This window comes from Thrips palmi, unplaced genomic scaffold (genome assembly GCF_012932325.1).
Source record: "Thrips palmi isolate BJ-2018 unplaced genomic scaffold, TpBJ-2018v1 HiC_scaffold_19, whole genome shotgun sequence".
Taxonomy (NCBI): Eukaryota; Metazoa; Arthropoda; class Insecta; order Thysanoptera; family Thripidae; genus Thrips; species Thrips palmi.
Genome location: NW_023144628.1, coordinates 82,980 through 101,714, shown reverse-complemented (window position 1 = coordinate 101,714; position 18,735 = coordinate 82,980). Strand labels below are relative to the sequence as shown.

The 18,735-nt window shown below is 59.6% G+C and overlaps 1 protein-coding gene across 1 annotated transcript in view; it reads right to left on the bottom strand.

Annotated features, from left to right (window-relative positions):
* LOC117646198 (glutamic acid-rich protein-like) overlaps nucleotides 1–15,852 on the bottom strand; it is a 65,429-nt gene extending 49,577 nt beyond the window's left edge. The window contains exon 1 of the mRNA XM_034387004.1: nucleotides 15,142–15,852. Coding sequence (XP_034242895.1) covers nucleotides 15,142–15,852 — 711 coding nt within the window. The remainder of the gene's footprint in view (nucleotides 1–15,141) is intronic.
* Between the last annotated feature and the right edge of the window lie 2,883 nt (nucleotides 15,853–18,735).

Here is an 18,735-nt window from a genome sequence, read left to right as displayed (position 1 = left end):
GTCGCTGACACTCCTGCTCCTCGCAATAAGTCTCCGAAAAGGGCGCATCGCGCTACAACGGCCGGCGCGCCGGTTGGCCTGGCCGTCCGATCCACCGTTTTCGGGCCTTCATTTAGGGACGGCCCCCGTGCCCCGCCTGGCCCCAAATTTCGTGATCGGTAGTAAGAGTGCCCTATTTTAAAAGCCAGAGCGTGCAAGTGTCACCGACACTCCTGCTCCTCGCAATAAGTCTCCGAAAAGTGCTCATCGCGCTGTCGCCGCGCCGGCCGGACCAGCCCGCGCCGCTCCGGTCCATGCTCTCTCAGCACAAAATCGACCAAAAATCGAGATCTAGAGGTCCTAGCGAAAATCGGCTACCAGGAGGTTGTTCCTGATACTCCACTTGACAGATTGACCCGAAGAGGCAAGGTTTTGGGTGGCTGAATCTTGAGTTATAAGGTTTTGAACGCCGCTGTGTTAAATTTCCGGAAATTTTGACTTTCAGAGCTTATAATTTCCGTGTCGACATTGATATTGTCGGTTTCTCAACGTGAGCGTGCTTTGTGGACCCTCCCTAAGCGACGCTAGAAGTTTGGTTCGAAAATTCCAATTTTAAATGCCATTTTTGATCGAAATTAAACCTGGACAGCACGAAAACTGCCGATGTGTGCGGCGGGTTGCCTACCCGGAATCCCCGTAAGGCGCCATGTTAATTTCAAACCGTTATAACTTTTTTCCTAAGGGACGGATCAAATGCCTCTGCGGGTCAAAACCTTCATTTTGGCCTTAACTATCGATGTGCAAAGCGGCATCATAGTACATTGATTTGCAGTATCATTTGACGTTCACCAGGCACTATAGGTGAGGTGGGGCGTGGGGCTCCTCGCGGCGCAGCGCGGCGTATAGAGTTGCCAACTGCACGCGGCGGCCCCTCAAATTACGAGGCCCAAGTGAGGTGGCCACCCTAGCGCGCGCTCTTTGAGGAACCCCTTGAACATTGAGGTGGAAAGGTTGGGTTGCAGATTTTGGTTGCTTTAAAAACCAAAGCTTGGAATGTTGGCTGGCGTGTGGCCGATCCAGCAGCGCGGCCAAATGGGGCTCGGATCTTTGGTCCGCTTCCAGACTTGCAGACTCGCAGACCGCGCTCTGGAGCGCATACAGCAAACAGCGGCAAAACCCGACATAATAAACGGACCGAGCAAACTGCCCGCTGACACGAGCAGAACGCGCAAAAGTAGAACGGCTGAGCCAAGGTGTCTGCGCTTTTGCATCACGCTCCGGCCAAAACGATGCGCCCATTTTCCATTTACCGCCGGCCAGCTCTCACGGACTCACGCCAGCCCGGGGCGCCAGCGAAGTAGGAAGCCGGCCGCCTGCGAGGTAGGCCACCAGCCGCCTGCGAGGTGCGAGGTAGGCCACCAGCCGCCTGCGAGGTGGTAGGCCACCGGCCGCCTGCGAGGTGCGAGGTAGGCCACCAGCCGCCTGCGAGGTGGTAGGCCACCGGCCGCCTGCGAGGTGCGAGGTAGGCCATCGGCCGCCTGCGAGGTGCGAGGTAGGCCACCAGCCGCCTGCGAGGTGCGAGGTAGGCCACCGGCCGCCTGCGAGGTGCGAGGTAGGCCACCGGCCGCCTGCGAGGTGCGAGGTAGGCCATCGGCCGCCTGCGAGGTGCGAGGTAGGCCACCGGCCGCCTGCGAGGTGCGAGGTAGGCCACCGGCCGCCTGCGAGGTGCGAGGTAGGCCACACCAGTGGCTGGCTAAACTTGGCCCAAACCACAATTTCAACAAATTCGTCAGTGGTGGCGCCAGATGGGAGGTCCTCTCGGGCGCTCTCCGCCTCCAGGGCCTCCAGGGCCTCCAGCGTGGTGGAGCGCACCTGTGCCTGTGGGCACTCGTGCCGCTCAGCGCGGCTTTCCCGCGGAATCTCGGAAATCTGGGCGAAAAGGGGAGGGTTCGGGGGGAGCGTCCTGGGGGCGAGTCCTAAGGGAGGGAGGGTCTTGGGGGAGAAAACGCCGCACGCGTCGTTCCGCAGCAAAGAGCGCCCGACCCGAAGGTCTGCCGGGCGGTGGCGGCGACGCGATGACGCGCTGGCACCAGGGGCACCAGCCCGAACGATGCTGACGACACCGGACTGCTCACGTGAGTCTGTCTGTTCGGAGATCATCGACCGTTGAGCTCGTTGAGCTAGGTTAGGACGTCCCGACCTTTGTGCCGGCGCTCCAGCATAGCCGCGTCTGTTTCTGTGTTGCGTAGCCGGTCGCCGAGGCTGGCAGGCACTGCCAGGCCAGCGGGCCGGCCCGGACGAGGGGGGCGTCGACACCGACATGGTGGCCCGGCCAGGCCAGCCAGGCCCAGCCAGGCACGGCGCGGTTTGGCGGCTTCACAGACCGGCCCAGCGCGGTCCCCCCACCCCCTGTACCGGCCAAACTAGTAAACAAGCAGCCAAAAAACAGCCCAGCCGGCGGGGATAGCCGCGCACAGCCACGCACACAGGAAGGCCGGGGAGGAAAGGGGGGGGGGCGGCAGCTTTATCAAATCAGCAAACGCGATAGGTGGCGGACTGGGCGGGGCGGGTCGGCCGATACAGAATGCAGGAATACAGCGCAGGTGTACGAAGTACGAAGCACGAACAGCCACAAAGGACCTCTTATCGAAGAGAAGCGCGAAGCACCCGGCCGTGCGCTGGGCGGCCCACAGTGGGCCAGAAGACCGTTGGAGCGGCCAAAACTCTAGACGCGTTTTGAGCTCCAGAGTCGCTAAACAGGACTCAAACGGAGCGTGTGACCCCAGCAATGGATTTCTCCCCGAACGAGGAATCCATTGGTGGGGTCACACGTTCGGTTCGAGCACTGTTTAGAGACTCTGGAGCTCAAAACGCGTCTAGAGTTTAGGCCGCCTCCACCGGTCTTCTGGCCCACCTGTGCAGGGCGCTCCAGGACGCACAACAACGAGGCCTTGCTTTGCCGCGGCGGTGGGGCGGTGCGGGCGGTGCGGGGCAGGTGGCTGGAGTCCTTTTCGGCGGCCATGTGAGGGCGAGGGCAGGGCTGGCAGGCTGGCAGGCCTGGGCGGCCTTTAGCGTGGCCATAGGCGTAGGCGACCGCCGTCTGCTGAACGTGCTAAAACGTTTTTGCCAGTGGTGGGGCGCAGGACAGCGCCGGGGCCGTCGCCGATTCTCCTTCTCCCCAACGAGCGCTGCATCTCGTATATCGTTTAGCGTGTCTTAAAAAGCAGCAGGGTGCTGCGATGCGATGCCTTTGCACGACCCGGCTTCATTCTTTATATTTTTTGCATCGTGCCTCTTTTTTTGGCACTCCTCGCGGATAGCGCAGTGCACGCGTAGCGTGCATCGACACCGGGGCCCCGCAGGGGGCACGAAGACTGGCGGAGGGCATAGGCACAGGAAGCTGGGCCTGGCGTGGCGGCGTGGCGGCGTGAGTGAGTCAGACCAACGCCAACACGGCCCCCTCGCCGGGCCCCGCCACTCCGCCAGGCGGCGCGCTTCGCAGCCGTTGTGCTAGGTTAGGAGGCGCCGAGTTTGGCGGCCCATGGCGGCCCGGTCCCCCTCTAGACGCCTCATGGCTACGCCGCTGCAGCCGCGGCGTGGCGGGGCGTAGCGTGGCCTCCAACAGGGCCAACGATCCCAGAGATCAGCGAGGCGTGGCGTGGCAGTGCCGGCCCGGGCCAGTGCCGAAACCCCATAGCAGGCCCCCCCCGCCGGTCCCGCCCGCGCCCCGCGGCCCCGCGCCCAGACGCGGCTAGCTGCGGCTCTGGCTGCTCTTGGCACGCAGGATGACGGCGCACAGTGGGCCAGAAGCCGGTGGAGGCGGCCAAAACTCTGGACGCGTTTTGAGCTCCAGAGTCGCTAAATGGGACTCGAACCGAACGTGTGACCCCCCAATGGATTGCTCTCCGAACGAGGAGTCCATTGGTGGGGTCACACGTTCGGTTCGAGGCCCATTGAGCGACTCTGGAGCTCAAAACGCGTCTGGAGTTTTGGCCGCCTCCACCGGTCTTCTGGCCCACTGTGCGGCGGCGTCCCGGCCCCGGCCACGTCGGCCGCGTCCCGGACGACGCCTCGCTCGGCGTGTTCCGCGAAGGGGCCGGCCGGCGACGCGACTGGACGCGACCCGCCCCGTCTAGCGAGTCGGCGGTGTATCGCATCGCGCCTTGCTTGGCCTTGTCGGTACAGTTCCGGGAAGAGCCACTGCCACTGCCACTGCCACCACTCCTGGCTTCGCGGAACCTGGAATCCGCTCCCGCGGCACTCAAACGGATCCATTGTAAGGGTCGGATTTGCACGCGCGTCGACGCCGCGCTGCTCAAAGGGCCGCTGGGCCGCTGGGTTGTGGAGGGGAGGGCCGGCCGTCGAGCACGGTGGAGCCTCCATCTACGAGCAGTAGCCAGAGCAAAGGCTCACCTTTGTGTCCTTTGGCGCCAGGGCCGATGCTTTCCATCATTTTGAGATGCGGTTTGGTTTTGTGTGTTGGGCACAACGTCGCTGGCTCGTCTCCACCTGAACAGAACGCTCGAAAAGTCCAGGAAACGACGTTAAGAGTGGTGGAAGTGCCTCCCGTAGGAGTTCAGCCGCGTTCAGGAAAAAAATGACCCCATCTCCACTCCATCTTATTGTGACCTCACATGCCTCGAAAGGTCGCGCTCTGCTCGTACACCCTAAAAAGGGGTTTTGTCTTCTCCGCATCTCTTCATGTGAAAGTGTGAGTTCTGAAGCACTGGCTCTCAGAGGATTCTCTCTTGTCATGATAAAAGTACACCTGGCTCTAGATCAATGTCTTAGCCTGGAGAAACCCTGATCCGCGTGGTGGACGCCTGCAGGCTCCTGCACCGCTCACTGAAGGTCTTCATCGGGCCGCACAGGGCTCGGTGACTCGTAGACTAGCCTCGCCCCTCGCGCCGTGCCCCCGTACTGGCTTGCTCTTAGTGCGGTCGCTACACGTGAAAATCTGAAGAAATCTGGCATATAATGATACAAGTGTGAAAATTTGTACACGTGTTCTTGGAACCACAAGGAACGATTCTGCCCGAGGTACCAATGTGAAATCTTGCTCTGAGGGGTGGTTCACCCCCTTTAAAAATGTCGCCGCTTTTTTAAGGTTTTCGGGCTCTGGAACGCTCCTCCTGGTACCCTACTGCGTTTAATATTGCTTACTAATGACTTGGAGCACTGCAGCACCATCGCGCTCCGTGTTCTACCAATCCTCCCCTCCCAAGGGGTGGTTTACCCCCTAAAATAGCTGTTTCTCCACCGATCCCTAATATTGGCATGCGAGGTGTCGTTTCCATATAATTTCATGTCGGGGAATCAAAATTCAAAGTCCAGAAAGCCGTATCTATGAATTTGAACTATCCTAGACACCTTTTCGCCTATGAACAAGGTGCAAGATAGGTAGTAAAGTGCTTTCAACCCAAGTACAGACTTAGATTCTAGGGAGATATGGTCAGGAGGACCTAACTCTGATGAAAAATAAGGTCTTGCCTATGAAATTGATTTATCCTAGAAAATTATATTAGGCAATTCCACGATAGAACGCCCTTTTTATATTTTCAGAATTTTTCCTATTCCGACAGAAGCCAGCTCAACTGGAGAACCAAGCAAACGGTGGTTTCCTGCAAAGTCTCAAGGCTGAGGCTCAATTGATTTAGATTCTGCGTAGGTTTTTCTGTTTGAAAACCCATTTAACCCGCTTTTCTAGTATACCATCAGAGTACAGTAATGGTCTTCGTTGGGCTGAAAAAAATCGTGTTTTGGGTCGATTTTAAGCAGCCACTGCGTTTCATCCGAGGCGATATTTTGTCCTCCCTCAACAGGCAATTGGTCTTTGGACCTTGCTTTAGCATGCCTTTGTTACGGAGTGCGATTATCAGCCTTAGTTTGAGAGCAGTGTTGGCTCAAAGTTGACCAAAACGGTCAAAAATGCCTTTGAAGAATCGTGTTTTGGGCCGACTTTAAGCAGCCTCGGCGTCTGATTCAAGGCGGTATTTTGTCCTCCCTCAACGGGCATTTAGTCTTTGGAACTTGCTTTAGCATGCCTTTGTTACGGGGTGCGATTATCAGCCTTAGTTTGGGAGCAGTGTTGGCTCAAAGTTGACCAAAACGGTCAAAAATGCCTTTGAAGAATCGTGTTTTGGGCCGACTTTAAGCAGCCTCTGCGTCTGATTCGAGACGGTATTTTGTCCTCCCTCAACAGGCATTTGGTCTTTGGACCTTGCTTTAGCACGCCTTTGTTGCGGAGTGCGATTATCAGCCTTAGGTCGGGAGCAGTGTTGGCTCAAAATTGGCCAAAACGGTAAAAACGGTTGGCTCTAATTTACGGCGTTTACTGTGGCCAGATCACAGTAAACACCGTATTGGTCAACTTTGAGCCAACACTGCTCCCGACCTAAGGCTGATAATCGCACTCCGTAACAAAGGCGTGCTAAAGCAAGGTCCAAAGACCAAATGCCTGTTGAGGGAGGACAAAATACCGTCTCGAATCAGACGCAGAGGCTGCTTAAAGTCGGCCCAAAACACGATTCTTCAAAGGCATTTTTGACCGTTTTGGTCAACTTTGAGCCAACACTGCTCCCAAACTAAGGCTGATAATCGCACCCCGTAACAAAGGCATGCTAAAGCAAGTTCCAAAGACTAAATGCCCGTTGAGGGAGGACAAAATACCGCCTTGAATCAGACGCCGAGGCTGCTTAAAGTCGGCCCAAAACACGATTCTTCAAAGGCATTTTTGACCGTTTTGGTCAACTTTGAGCCAACACTGCTCTCAAACTAAGGCTGATAATCGCACTCCGTAACAAAGGCATGCTAAAGCAAGGTCCAAAGACCAATTGCCTGTTGAGGGAGGACAAAATATCGCCTCGGATGAAACGCAGTGGCTGCTTAAAATCGACCCAAAACACGATTTTTTTCAGCCCAACGAAGACCATTACTGTACTCTGATGGTATACTAGAAAAGCGGGTTAAATGGGTTTTCAAACAGAAAAACCTACGCAGAATCTAAATCAATTGAGCCTCAGCCTTGAGACTTTGCAGGAAACCACCGTTTGCTTGGTTCTCCAGTTGAGCTGGCTTCTGTCGGAATAGGAAAAATTCTGAAAATATAAAAAGGGCGTTCTATCGTGGAATTGCCTAATATAATTTTCTAGGATAAATCAATTTCATAGGCAAGACCTTATTTTTCATCAGAGTTAGGTCCTCCTGACCATATCTCCCTAGAATCTAAGTCTGTACTTGGGTTGAAAGCACTTTACTACCTATCTTGCACCTTGTTCATAGGCGAAAAGGTGTCTAGGATAGTTCAAATTCATAGATACGGCTTTCTGGACTTTGAATTTTGATTCCCCGACATGAAATTATATGGAAACGACACCTCGCATGCCAATATTAGGGATCGGTGGAGAAACAGCTATTTTAGGGGGTAAACCACCCCTTGGGAGGGGAGGATTGGTAGAACACGGAGCGCGATGGTGCTGCAGTGCTCCAAGTCATTAGTAAGCAATATTAAACGCAGTAGGGTACCAGGAGGAGCGTTCCAGAGCCCGAAAACCTTAAAAAAGCGGCGACATTTTTAAAGGGGGTGAACCACCCCTCAGAGCAAGATTTCACATTGGTACCTCGGGCAGAATCGTTCCTTGTGGTTCCAAGAACACGTGTCCAAATTTTCACACTTGTATCATAATATGCCAGATTGTTCCGGTATCAGCCCGCACTATCTGCCGGCCCACCGCGCGCCGCGCACCGGAGTAGGTTGGGCTGCCTACCGCCGCCGTGCTGAGAGGGCTGGGAGCTGGCGCCCTGCCAGGTCGGCGGTCGCCGGTCGCGCACGCTCGATTTCAATTTAGTTTCCGCTGTTTTGGCCACTTCCTCCCCTCTGGATGCCTGACGCTTCCGCTCTGCTCTGCGCTCTGCTCTGCCCGGCCCGCTGCCTGGCTGCATGTAGGGCGTGCTTATCGCGGCGAGGCGAGGCGAGGCGAGGCGGCAAGGACGACGGCGCCTTCTTACCGCTTATCGCCACTGGGTCAGTGTCGCACTCTGTCGCACTCCCACGGCGCATAGACACACTTCCTGCTGGCGACCGACCGCTACACTGCCAACAGTAATGGAGAGGGCCCTCCGCCGGGCGGGCGAGGCGGATCTTTGCCTTGCTTATGGGACTGGTCGGGCGGGCCGGGCCGGCCGGCCTAAACAACGTCGTCAATTACAACAATCATCGATTTGTGAGGGCGAGCGATCCTCTCTCTCTCTCTCTCTCTCTCTCTCTCTCTCTCTCTCTCTCTCTCTCTCTCTCTCTCTCTCTCTCTCTCTCTCGCACTCCCGGCGTGCCCCATTGGGGTGCGAGAGAGACAGAGCGACGGAACGCTTTTCGGAATCAGCCTGCTGGGAGGTGATTCGCACGGCCGTGTCGCGAGCGCCAAAACAAACACTCGTCGTGCTGCAGGGGCGGCAGGGGCGGGAGGGGTGCCCCGCTGCCTCGCTGCCCCGCCACGCATTTCCCACTTGAACGCTTGAGTTGCCAAAACACGCCCCGCTGCTGCACTGCAGAATCTCGCGATGCAACAATGTAAGCTTGACCACCAGGACGTCCGAAGGTTCGAAGACACACGTTGTCGTCGGCCGGCCGGTCACCTTATCGCACTGCTTATCGCCGGGACGGCCGCATCCACCGCGACGCCAAATTTTCAAGAGTTGATGTTTGTCGTTGTTGTTGCTGTTGTTGTTTTATTCCCCTGCTCGGTTGGCGTGGCAGGTATGGCACGCCTCCGGGGCCGTGTGCGTGCCGAGCCGAGCGCCACCAAGACCCCCTTCTTCCGCCACCTCCCCTTCCACCTCCTCCTCTTCGTCGTCCTCCTCCCCCGCCTCCCGGTGCACGGCCGGCGCGGTGTGGCGTGAAAGCAACCGAAACCGAAAATTGTAATACAACGGTCGGGTAATTAAATTAAATCGATTGGCGGCGCCAGCACTGCCAACATTGCCGGCGGGCGGCGGGGCGCGGCGGGCAGCGCGCCGACGACGTGTTGACGGCAACGAGGTGCAGCACGCGCCTCCTCGCGCGCGGGGAGTGCCAACCCGCCGAACGTTACAAAAATAAGATTCCAACTTCGGGTGTCGTGTGTCCTAAATGTGACCAAATCAACACGATAAAGAAAATTTCAGCAAAAGAGGGCGCTGAGGGCGAACCGGCCCTCTTCCCCGCTGGCTTGGTGAGCCAGTGGTCACTAGGTGACCAATATGGTTTCCCCATCTCATCACAGGAGCAACCTCAGAGTTAAACCGCAGTGGCCCCGTCATTGGTCACGTCGTCTGTGATGTGCAGGAGTCCTCTCATAGAAGGCCAGGCTGCCACCTTTCCCAGAAGTCGGGTTTCGTTCCCGGCCCCCTTCCCACTCAGGGGCCATGCTACTGGTACCGCATCGGGAAAGCCACTCCTAAAATGTAAAGAATTGCTGAGAGTCGAACCCTAGCCCCTGGAAGTGCGAGTCAACGCCTCTGCGCGCTCATCCGCCGCTGAATATAAAGTGTCTATGTCGCAGGTCCCACTCCTGGTTCCACACTGGGGCACCCCGAGGAAATCATGATCACGCGCAGGGCGGCGCAGGGGCTAGGGTTCGACTCCCAGCAAATCTCACCCAGGTCGGACAAAAGAAGGTCGGACAAACGATGGGCAGCACCGCTCGGCCGTGCGTACAATGTCGTTCCCCGAAACCCAAAGCCCACGCACCGCACGCCGCGGCGTGGCTGGCGAGGCGTGGGTCAGGACGGTCGCAGGCCGGGGTGTAACGGCCGTCTTGTCGAATCATTTCTTCCGGCCCGGAATCAAAAGCCAAAGGCTGGCTCGGCTCGGCTCGGCTGGGCCAGCAGCAGAATAAGTGGCGAAGTGGCGCGGACTTTCTTCTGCGGATAATGAGGCGAGTGTTCTTCGTTCGTCCTGATTGGCGCAGCAGCCTCGATCCATCAGCCCGCCCCGCCCCGCCCCGCCCCGCCCAGCCCCACCCCGCCCGGTTCGTCACGTCAGCTGCTGGTCAAGGGGCCGTAATCCGAACCCCGTCCTCCTTCGCGCGGTGCCGGCCGGGCCCTCCTGCAGTAGACTGATTCCGAACAGCGCTCCGTCGCCCTGTCTCTCTCGCACCTGTAGGGCGCGGCCCTCGAGCGCGAGAGGGACAGAGCGACGACACCGTAGGCCGGCCGCGCAGCCTCGCACAGATTTTGGGCCAGATGACCCTCTTCGATAGCAGCTGGCGGACGTACGCGGCAACGCGGCCTCGTCCAGCCACCGAGGGCCAAGCCGAAGGCCCCGCCTGCCTGGTAGAGCCGTCTCAGCCATCCGATCGAATTGGGCTTGCTCCTTCGGGCTGACTGCACTATCGAACCGCGTCCTGCATGTGAGTCCGTCGCCGCCGTCGGCGTCGTCGGCGCGCGCGTCGGCCGGAGTCCTGGTCGTGATCGGGCCGTCACGGTGCCGGCCTCGGTGCCGGTGCGCCGCCGAGTTCGTTCATCCCCTTCCTTGACATTGAGGCCCTGCCCGGCGTGGCGCGGCGCGGCGCAGCGTGGAGCCTCAAAAATCGATTTCTGGCGCGTCAATCAAGTTCGGGGCTTCGGGGCCTTCGGGGCCGGCGCCCGATGCCCGCCCGGACGTCCCGCGGTCACGACGCCTCGCGCGCCTCGCTGGCAGAGCGCTACAGCCGCGCAGCGTTCATGGCCTGGGACGAGCGGCACGGACGCGGACAGGACTAGGCCGAACTAGGCCACACGCACACACACTGCTTGGAGAAGGGACGGCCGGAGGGGCACTGTCTCGGAGGGAAATCAACAGATTGCCGTATTGGGGATGGGCAGGCCACGGCGCAGGCCACGGCAAGCCACGGCAAGCCCTTCGGGTCCTTCGACCCGCCCTGCAGGGCCAAGGCGGCCAAGGCGGCCAAGGCGGCCAAGGCGGCGCGTGTCCTACATACTGATGCCACCCGCCCGGACGGCCCACCGGGCCCACCCTCCGCCGCCCTTGGCACGCTGGCATCCACGAGGGGTGTCCCCTCGGATGTCCCAGTCGGAAGCGAATTCAAATCGAAGGAGAGCTGCCACGCAGGCTGAGCGCTTGTTCTTATTTTTAATTTTGTTTTTGCTTTTGTTTTTATCGAGCAGCGCGTCGTCCGGGACCCGGCATCGCGAGGCGTGGCTGCATCATCTTGCATCTGGACTTGGACACCTTGGACACCTGCCAAAGCACTGCCTCGAGGCTGCCCCGGGCGGCACCAAGTCCCGGGGCCGAGCTGGACAAGGCCATGCAGTGCTCCCCGCTGCCCAACATCCACCTCACGCAAGACCTCACGGTCCTGGGTTGTGTTCAGACGACATCATCGTCAACCAACGACCATTTTTCGAGCCATGCTCTGCACGACTGCGCGGTTCTCTCGGGTCCCACCGAAATCCCCCTCCCCTCTCCCTCAGACAATAATTTGGATGCAGGAACCACAAGCGTGACTGCCGTGCCCATGGCGTGCCCACGGCGTGGTAGGGCCAACAATCATGCACACTGCATGCGGGACGCCGGCTGCGGACTGGGAGACTGGCGGAGACCCGGAGGGAGATTGCATGGCCATTCCTTTTATTTTGGTGCAACGCGTGCAACGCCGGGCCAGTGCGTGGCGGGCGTCGTGGCGTCCGAGTGCCTGCGGCAAGCCGAGCCATTCGAACCATCTCTCTCGCACCCTGATGCAGAGCCCCGCGAGTGCGACAGAGACAGGGCGTCGAAACGACTCGTCCGAATCGCTCGTCAGGGCCTCGGCCAGGGCCATGGTCAGAGCAGCGGGTGGAAACTACTTTTCCGAAACGGGCGTGCAGACGTTTTGTTATCCGTTAACATCGGCCGAACCAAGCGAGCTAGGTAAAATCTGCTTACATTTTCGGAATCAGCACAAAATTTGACAGGGAATAGGGTACTTTCTAGATGGCGAAACCAAATTTATCATGGTTATTTTGAAGCCTAAAAACAAATGTGTTGCGAAATATGGCCCTGATCCCATGTCTCGCACTGTCGCGGTTTGCTCAAAATGACTGATTTGGAAACGTTAATGTGGGCGAACGGAGCGTCGTATCACAAATCCAAAAACAGATTTGGAATCCTCAAGACATTTACCACGGTATAGGCTATATGCGTTCTTTTGAATTTTCAGATTTCATCCTGATAACTGTCGGCGAATTTCAGTCGATTACGTGTTTACAACAAACATTTGCGTGGCTCAAGTACCGACTATTATCGGGGATCGTTGTCATAAGAAGGAGTGGCTACCTACTCCATCTATATAGCCTATACATTGGCAAATTTTTTGAGGATTCCAAATCTGGTCTCAGATTTGTGATACGACACCCCGTTCGTTCACATTAACGTTTTCAAGATGGAAATGTTACTCGACGAGACATGGGATTTTTGGCCTTTTTGAAACATTTTTGTTTTTAGGCTTCAAAATAACCATGATAAATTTGGTTTCGCCATCTAGAAAGTACCCTATTCCCTGTCAAATTTTGCGCTGATTCCGAAAATGTAAGCAGATTTTACCTAGCTCGCTTGGTTCGGCCGATGTTAACGGATAACAAAACGTCTGCACGCCCGTTTCGGAAAAGTAGTTTCCACCCGCTGGTCAGAGCCTGGCCGGGCCCAGGTCCCAGCCACAGAGCCCAGCTGTGCGCACCGCGCGCCGAGCGTCGTCGCGAAGGCCGAGGGGTCGAGGCAACAATGTGAACCATGCCTCGCCGCGGCAGTGTGCCGGTGGTGCGTTGGTGCTGGCGCACAGTGGGCCAGAAGCCGGTGGAGGCGGCCAAAACTCTAGACGCGTTTTGAGCTCCAGAGTCGCTAAATGGGACTCGAACGGAACGTGTGACCCCACCAATGGATTGCTCTCCGAACGAGGAATCCATTGGTGGGGTCACACGTTCGGTTCGAGTCCCATTTAGCGACTCTGGAGCTCAAAACGCGTCTAGAGTTTTGGCCGCCTCCACCGGCTTCTGGCCCACTGTGTGGCGGCGGCGGCCTTGTGCCCTGCCCGACCCTGCCCCCGCCCCGCCGCGGTAGTGCGGTGCACCCCCCAGGCCAGCGCATTCAAGTCTCCGGGGTGCAGCCGGGGCCCCCGCTACCCCTGGAGGCGCGGCCGGGCAGCCGGAGGCCCCCTTCGGGGAGCGGGGTAGGCCATGCGCTCAACAGCCGTGCGTCGCGGCCAAAGTGTTGCCTACCTGCACGGCGCCCCTAGCCTAGGCGAGTCGGCTAGCGGCTGGAGCGGCCGGAGCCGCCGGAGCCGCCGCGCCACGACGCAAGGGGAGCCGCCGCCACACCTGTGCGGGGCCTGCCGGCCTGCCAGGGGCGTCCAAGGGGAAGGGAGGGAAGGGGGGGGGACCGCTCATTTATTATTCCTCTCCATATTACAATCCCTGCATGGCACACAACACCAGCCATTAAAGAAGAGAGACGGCCAGCCAAAGAGAGAGAGAACCTGAAAGCCTCGTCGTCGTGGAGGGGCACCCATCGCAATTCGGCCCCCTCCGGCCCCCTCCTCCAAGACGGCTCAAAGCACTCTACACTCGGCGTCCCCCCCCCCTCCCCCACCGCCGCCAGTCCCAGGCAGGCCCAGGCGAGGCCCGGCCGCCCCGCCGAATTCGGCAAGCAGTTACAAGGCGGTGCAATGCACCTCGGGAAACATGGCGGCGGGTAGAGAGAGAACAGAACAGAGAGAATGGCCCGACTTGGCCCGGCATGGCATGGCCCGGGCATGGCCCAGCCCGGACGGCCACGGCCACACCATTCCCGAACCAGTCGCAGAGGGGGGGGGGCGAGGGGAGTACCCCGGCTTCGGCCCGGCAGCCCGACTGACATGCACGAACCCACCCAGCCCCAGCCAGCCCAGCCCGTAGCGTGGGTACAGCGGCGGCCGGGAGAATAGTCAGTAAAATACGTTTGAGCCGAGTCGTTCTTTTGCCCCTTTCAAATTCTGTCCACCTTTATTTTATTTTGTGCTTTTCGTGGGTCCCGGCCCGGACGCGCGGCGTCGATAGGCGTCGTGAAGAAAAATGGGAGGAGCAGATATATTTGCGAATCGGCAACTTTGTCTCTAATGTGATCGAATCAGCCAACTAAGAGGAAACTGTGAAGAGTGAAGAGTGAAGAGTGAAGAGTGTGCGTTCTGGTGTTCGCATGGTTCTGTGTCCTCGAGGACTGCGCAGAGAGATGTCGACAAGGGCCGCCTGGACCGCCAGGACGGGGCGGAACTCGTAGTGAAAAACGCTTCCTGCCGAAGGGCAGCAAAGGAGCCGGTGCCGGTCCAGGAGCCTAATCCTCTCGCCCCAACATATGCGGTGAAAACTGTTAATGCGGAGAGAGCCGGGCGGCGTATAGAGAAAGCTGGATGGCCCAGCGGCCCAGCCCCGGCCGGTGTGAGGCCTGCCTGCCCAGGTGGCCACGAAGGCCAGCAAGGCCCAGCCCGTCCCTACCTCTACCACTACCTCTACCTGGGGAGGGGGGCCGGCCGCGCCAGCCCTGGCCGTTTCGGCCAACATAGGCTGCCCGCCCTGCCCGCCCGCCCCGCCGCTCCCCGCAGCTTGCAAACCCACCGGAGGTCATTCCCCGTCTGCCCCCCCCCCCCTTTTCTCTCCTTTCAGGCCGGCCCGCCTGCACTGCCAAATACACGCCGCCACGCCGCGCCACGCCACGCCGCCACATATCGCTCGCTATGCTCCACTCTTCGCTATGGCAAAAAAGGCGGAGCGGAATCGGGAGAGGGACGGCCATGTGAAAAGAAACGCCGACACGCACACGCACACACACGCACGCACACACACACGCACGCCGAACGTGGAAGGGGGAGTCCTGGAGACCTGCCGCCGAGGGGAACCAAGTCTGATCTACCGGAGGAAGCGATTTTGAAGGGGAGACCCACCACCAGCCTCGGCCAGGCCAGGCCCACTCCGAAACGAGTTGTCAAAAACGGGCCGTGCTGGCGACAGCTTGGCGCGGCTTGGCGCGGCTTGGAGGACCGGGCGCGTCGCATCGTGGCGTGGCGTCGCTTTTGCGTCGATTTTGCTTCGCTCTTGCCTCGCCGTGCGCTGCTCCGGCCAACCGATCGACGGTCCCAAGTGTGGCCCCTCTGGGAGTCCTCCATGAACCTCCTCGCGAACCTCCACCTCGTGAACCTCCGCCTCGCGAACCTCCACCTCGCGAACCTCCACCTCGCGAACCTCCACCTCGTGAACCTCCACCTCGCGAACCTCCACCTCGCGAACCTCCACCTCGCGAACCTCCACCTCGCGAACCTCCACCTCGCGAACCTCCACCTCGCGAACCTCCACCTCGCGAACCTCCGCCTCGCGAACCTCCACCTCGCGAACCTCCACCTCGCGAACCTCCACCTCGCGAACCTCCACCTCGCGAACCTCCACCTCGCGAACCTCCGCCTCGCGAACCTCCACCTCGCGAACCTCCACCTCGCGAACCTCCACCTCGCGAACCTCCGCCTCGCGAACCTCCACCTCGCGAACCTCCGCCTCGCGAACCTCCACCTCGCGAACCTCCACCTCGCGAACCTCCGCCTCGCGAACCTCCACCTCGCGAACCTCCACCTCGCGAACCTCCACCTCGCGAACCTCCGCCTCGCGAACCTCCACCTCGCGAACCTCCACCTCGCGAACCTCCACCTCGCGAACCTCCACCTCGCGAACCTCCACCTCGCGAACCTCCACCTCGCGAACCTCCACCTCGCGAACCTCCACCTCGCGAACCTCCACCTCGCGAACCTCCACCTCGCGAACCTCCACGGCCCTCCTTTGAGCGGCGTGCGTTGTGCGTCGGGCCACCGCCACTGCACGCAGCACCACGCAGCACGCTGCCATGGCGCAGCCGGCACGGCCAGACGATAAAGCTTCTACTTTGAAAGGAGCACACCTAACGGCCGGGGCGGAGCGCGGAGCGCGGAGCCAGGCGGCTGTATAGCTCCACGACGACAGCCTCCACCACCACCGCCGCGCCCTCGGCCGCGCCGCAACGCGCTTTTGGTTCGAGGATAAGGATCGGCGCGGCCGAAAAAGTTGGCCGCTACTGCTGGCTGGCTGGCTGGCTGACTGGCTGGCTGCGTTGCGCTACTGCTGCTGTTGGTGCACAGGCCGCGGGCCGCACAGACCAGCAGGCAGCCGGGCAGCCGGCGCGGCGCGTCGCTAGCGCTGTGCATGGCTGTGACGCGAAGCAGCGCCCCTAACTCGCGCTTGCAGTTCCCCTTTGGCTAGGCTTGCCCCGGCTTGCCGCTGCGCCCCCGGTTGCCTAACGCCTACTACAGCCGGAATGCACCGCCACACTGCCAACTGACCAGGGGGTTGGCTTTGCCCCTCCCCCTTTCTCCCTCCCTCGGTCGCTACGCCACTGCGACCTGCCACGTCATGGACATGGGCAGCGCTCGGCAGCGCTACCCGAAGGCGATCCGCCTTGCTCGCATGGCGCCTATGGCGCCTATGGCTCGGCACGACCGCCCAATTAGCAGTGTAGCGGTGGGAAGCGGAGTAGGGCTGGACTAGCAGCCGCAGCACTGCGGCAAAGCTGCGGCAGGCGCGGGAAGTAAGTGCACTGCACTACCCCTTAACGTGCATACCTGTTGACGTCAAACCTACGGAAGTCAAGTCCCTTTTTCTCTTTCGTGAAGAGTCGCCATTTTGCATTTGGCTTTCGCTAGGCCTCGCCAGGCCTCGCTAGGCGCGGCGGCTTCGCGGCTTGACCTGCCCGGTCTGCCTCTATAAATAGCGCGGGATGGTCCTTCTTATCGGCCACACGCCGGGCTGCCCGATTGCTTATCCGAATGGCGAGGCGGTGGCGTGCTCCGCCTAGCCGAAATCCAGGAAAGAGTCGCGCCCTCCGATAACACGACGGCACTCCAAGTCGCGGGGCCGCGCGGGCCGAGGGCGCGCTCGGGATGATTCAGAAACGGAGCCGCGTCGCTCCCCGTCTCCCTCGCATTCCTCGCGGGGGTGCGAGAGAGAAGGAGCGACACGAAAGCAGCGTGCGGGGTCCGGCAGGGTCCGCCCGAAGGAGTCCTCGGAGATTGCATTCAGCGCCGAGCTCTCTGATTAGGATTAGGCCTTAATTGATGCACACCAAGCAGACTGACGCTCGCTGCGATTGGTGCGAATTTAGCTGACGGCTAGTTGGCGCCGACGACGCGCCTTTCTAGCAAACGGCGTGAACGGCGGACTGTTCTTTCTCGCCCAGAGCACCACCTCAGAGCACACGCCCCACAGTGGGCCAGAAGACCGGTGGAGGCGGCCAAAACTCTAGACGCGTTTTGAGCTCCAGAGTCGCTAAGCAGGACTCGAACCGACCGTGTGACCCCACCAATGGATTGCTCTCCGAACGAGCAATCCATTGGTGGGGTCACACGTTCGGTTCGAGTCTTGTTTGGCGGCTCTGGAGCTCAAAACGCGTCTAGAGTTTTGGCCGCCTCCACCGGTCTTCTGGCCCACTATGCGCCCTGCGCTGCGCTTGGCAAAGCGCGTGGGTTGACCCTCGGCGTTGGTTAGCGCGCGGACGGTCCCCTGCCGAAACTGCTTTGGTTCCTTGCCCGCCCCCCTCCAGGCCCTCTCCCGGTCCTCGAGGTGCTGCGGGGAGAGGGAAGGGAGAGGCGATGCGGCGATGCGGCGGCCTTGCCTACCGATGCATTGCCACGTCCCGGGTCCTGGCCGTGCTGGCAGTCCCGGTGCCCTTGGGCCGTCTGCCGTCTGCCGGCACTCGCACGGTGGGCCAGAAGACCGGTGGAGCGGCCAAAACTCTAGACGCGTTCTGAGCTCCAGAGTCGCTAAATGGGACTCGAACTGAACGTGTGACCCTACCACTGGATTCCTCGTTCGGAGAGCAATCCATTGGTGGGGTCACACGTTCAGTTCAAGTCCTGTTTAGCGACTCTGGAGCTCAAAACGCGTCTAGAGTTTTGGCCGCTCCACCAATCTTCTGGCCCACTGTGCGTCGCTTCCGAGCAGCGCTTTCGACTCTCTCGCACTCACGGGGCGTTCCGCTGCGTTCCGCTGCGTTCCGTGGGGGTGCGAGGGAGACGGAGCGACGAACCACTGCACCATGATGCTGGAATCAAGTTGCGTTTTCGGCGACTATATTCCTGAACCGAGGTTCTTGACAAAGCGCGTGATGCATCAGACAGGCGGTCGTCTTCTGAGTGCTGATTGTTGTGTGCTGCAAATGATTGTCTCGACTTGATCACAATAGACCATCCTAGTCGTGGCCGAGAGAAGAACAAGAAGAATCACAAAAGACAACTTTTTAGCACTTTTGCTTTGAATACTTAAGACCCTTTGCTTGGTAGAAGTTGGTGAGAATATTTTTTTTTGTAAATACAACCTATTTTCAGTGAATATATGCACTCTAAATGCCCTAAAAGAGTCTTTTGTGATTCTTCTTGTTCTTCACTTGGCCACGACTAGAATGGTCTATTGATCCACCTAAATACATGTTTGGGCGCAACCTGTAACTAAACCTACCCCCATTTCCTCATGAAGTGCAAAGATGCTCTGCTCGGGGACGGCGGAGTCCGAGGCGGAGTCCTTCCCTCATCCCGTCCGTCCAGCAGCTCGTCGCATGCCGCGGCGTCGCAGGACGCAGCTTGGGCGCGCCGCCGCCAGGGCGCGCCACCGCTCCGAGCCAGCGGCGCGCAGCCCGCGTATAGAGAGGCCCAAAGCAGCGACTTGGCCCGGGCCTGGGCTCTGGCTTTGGGCTCAAGGAGC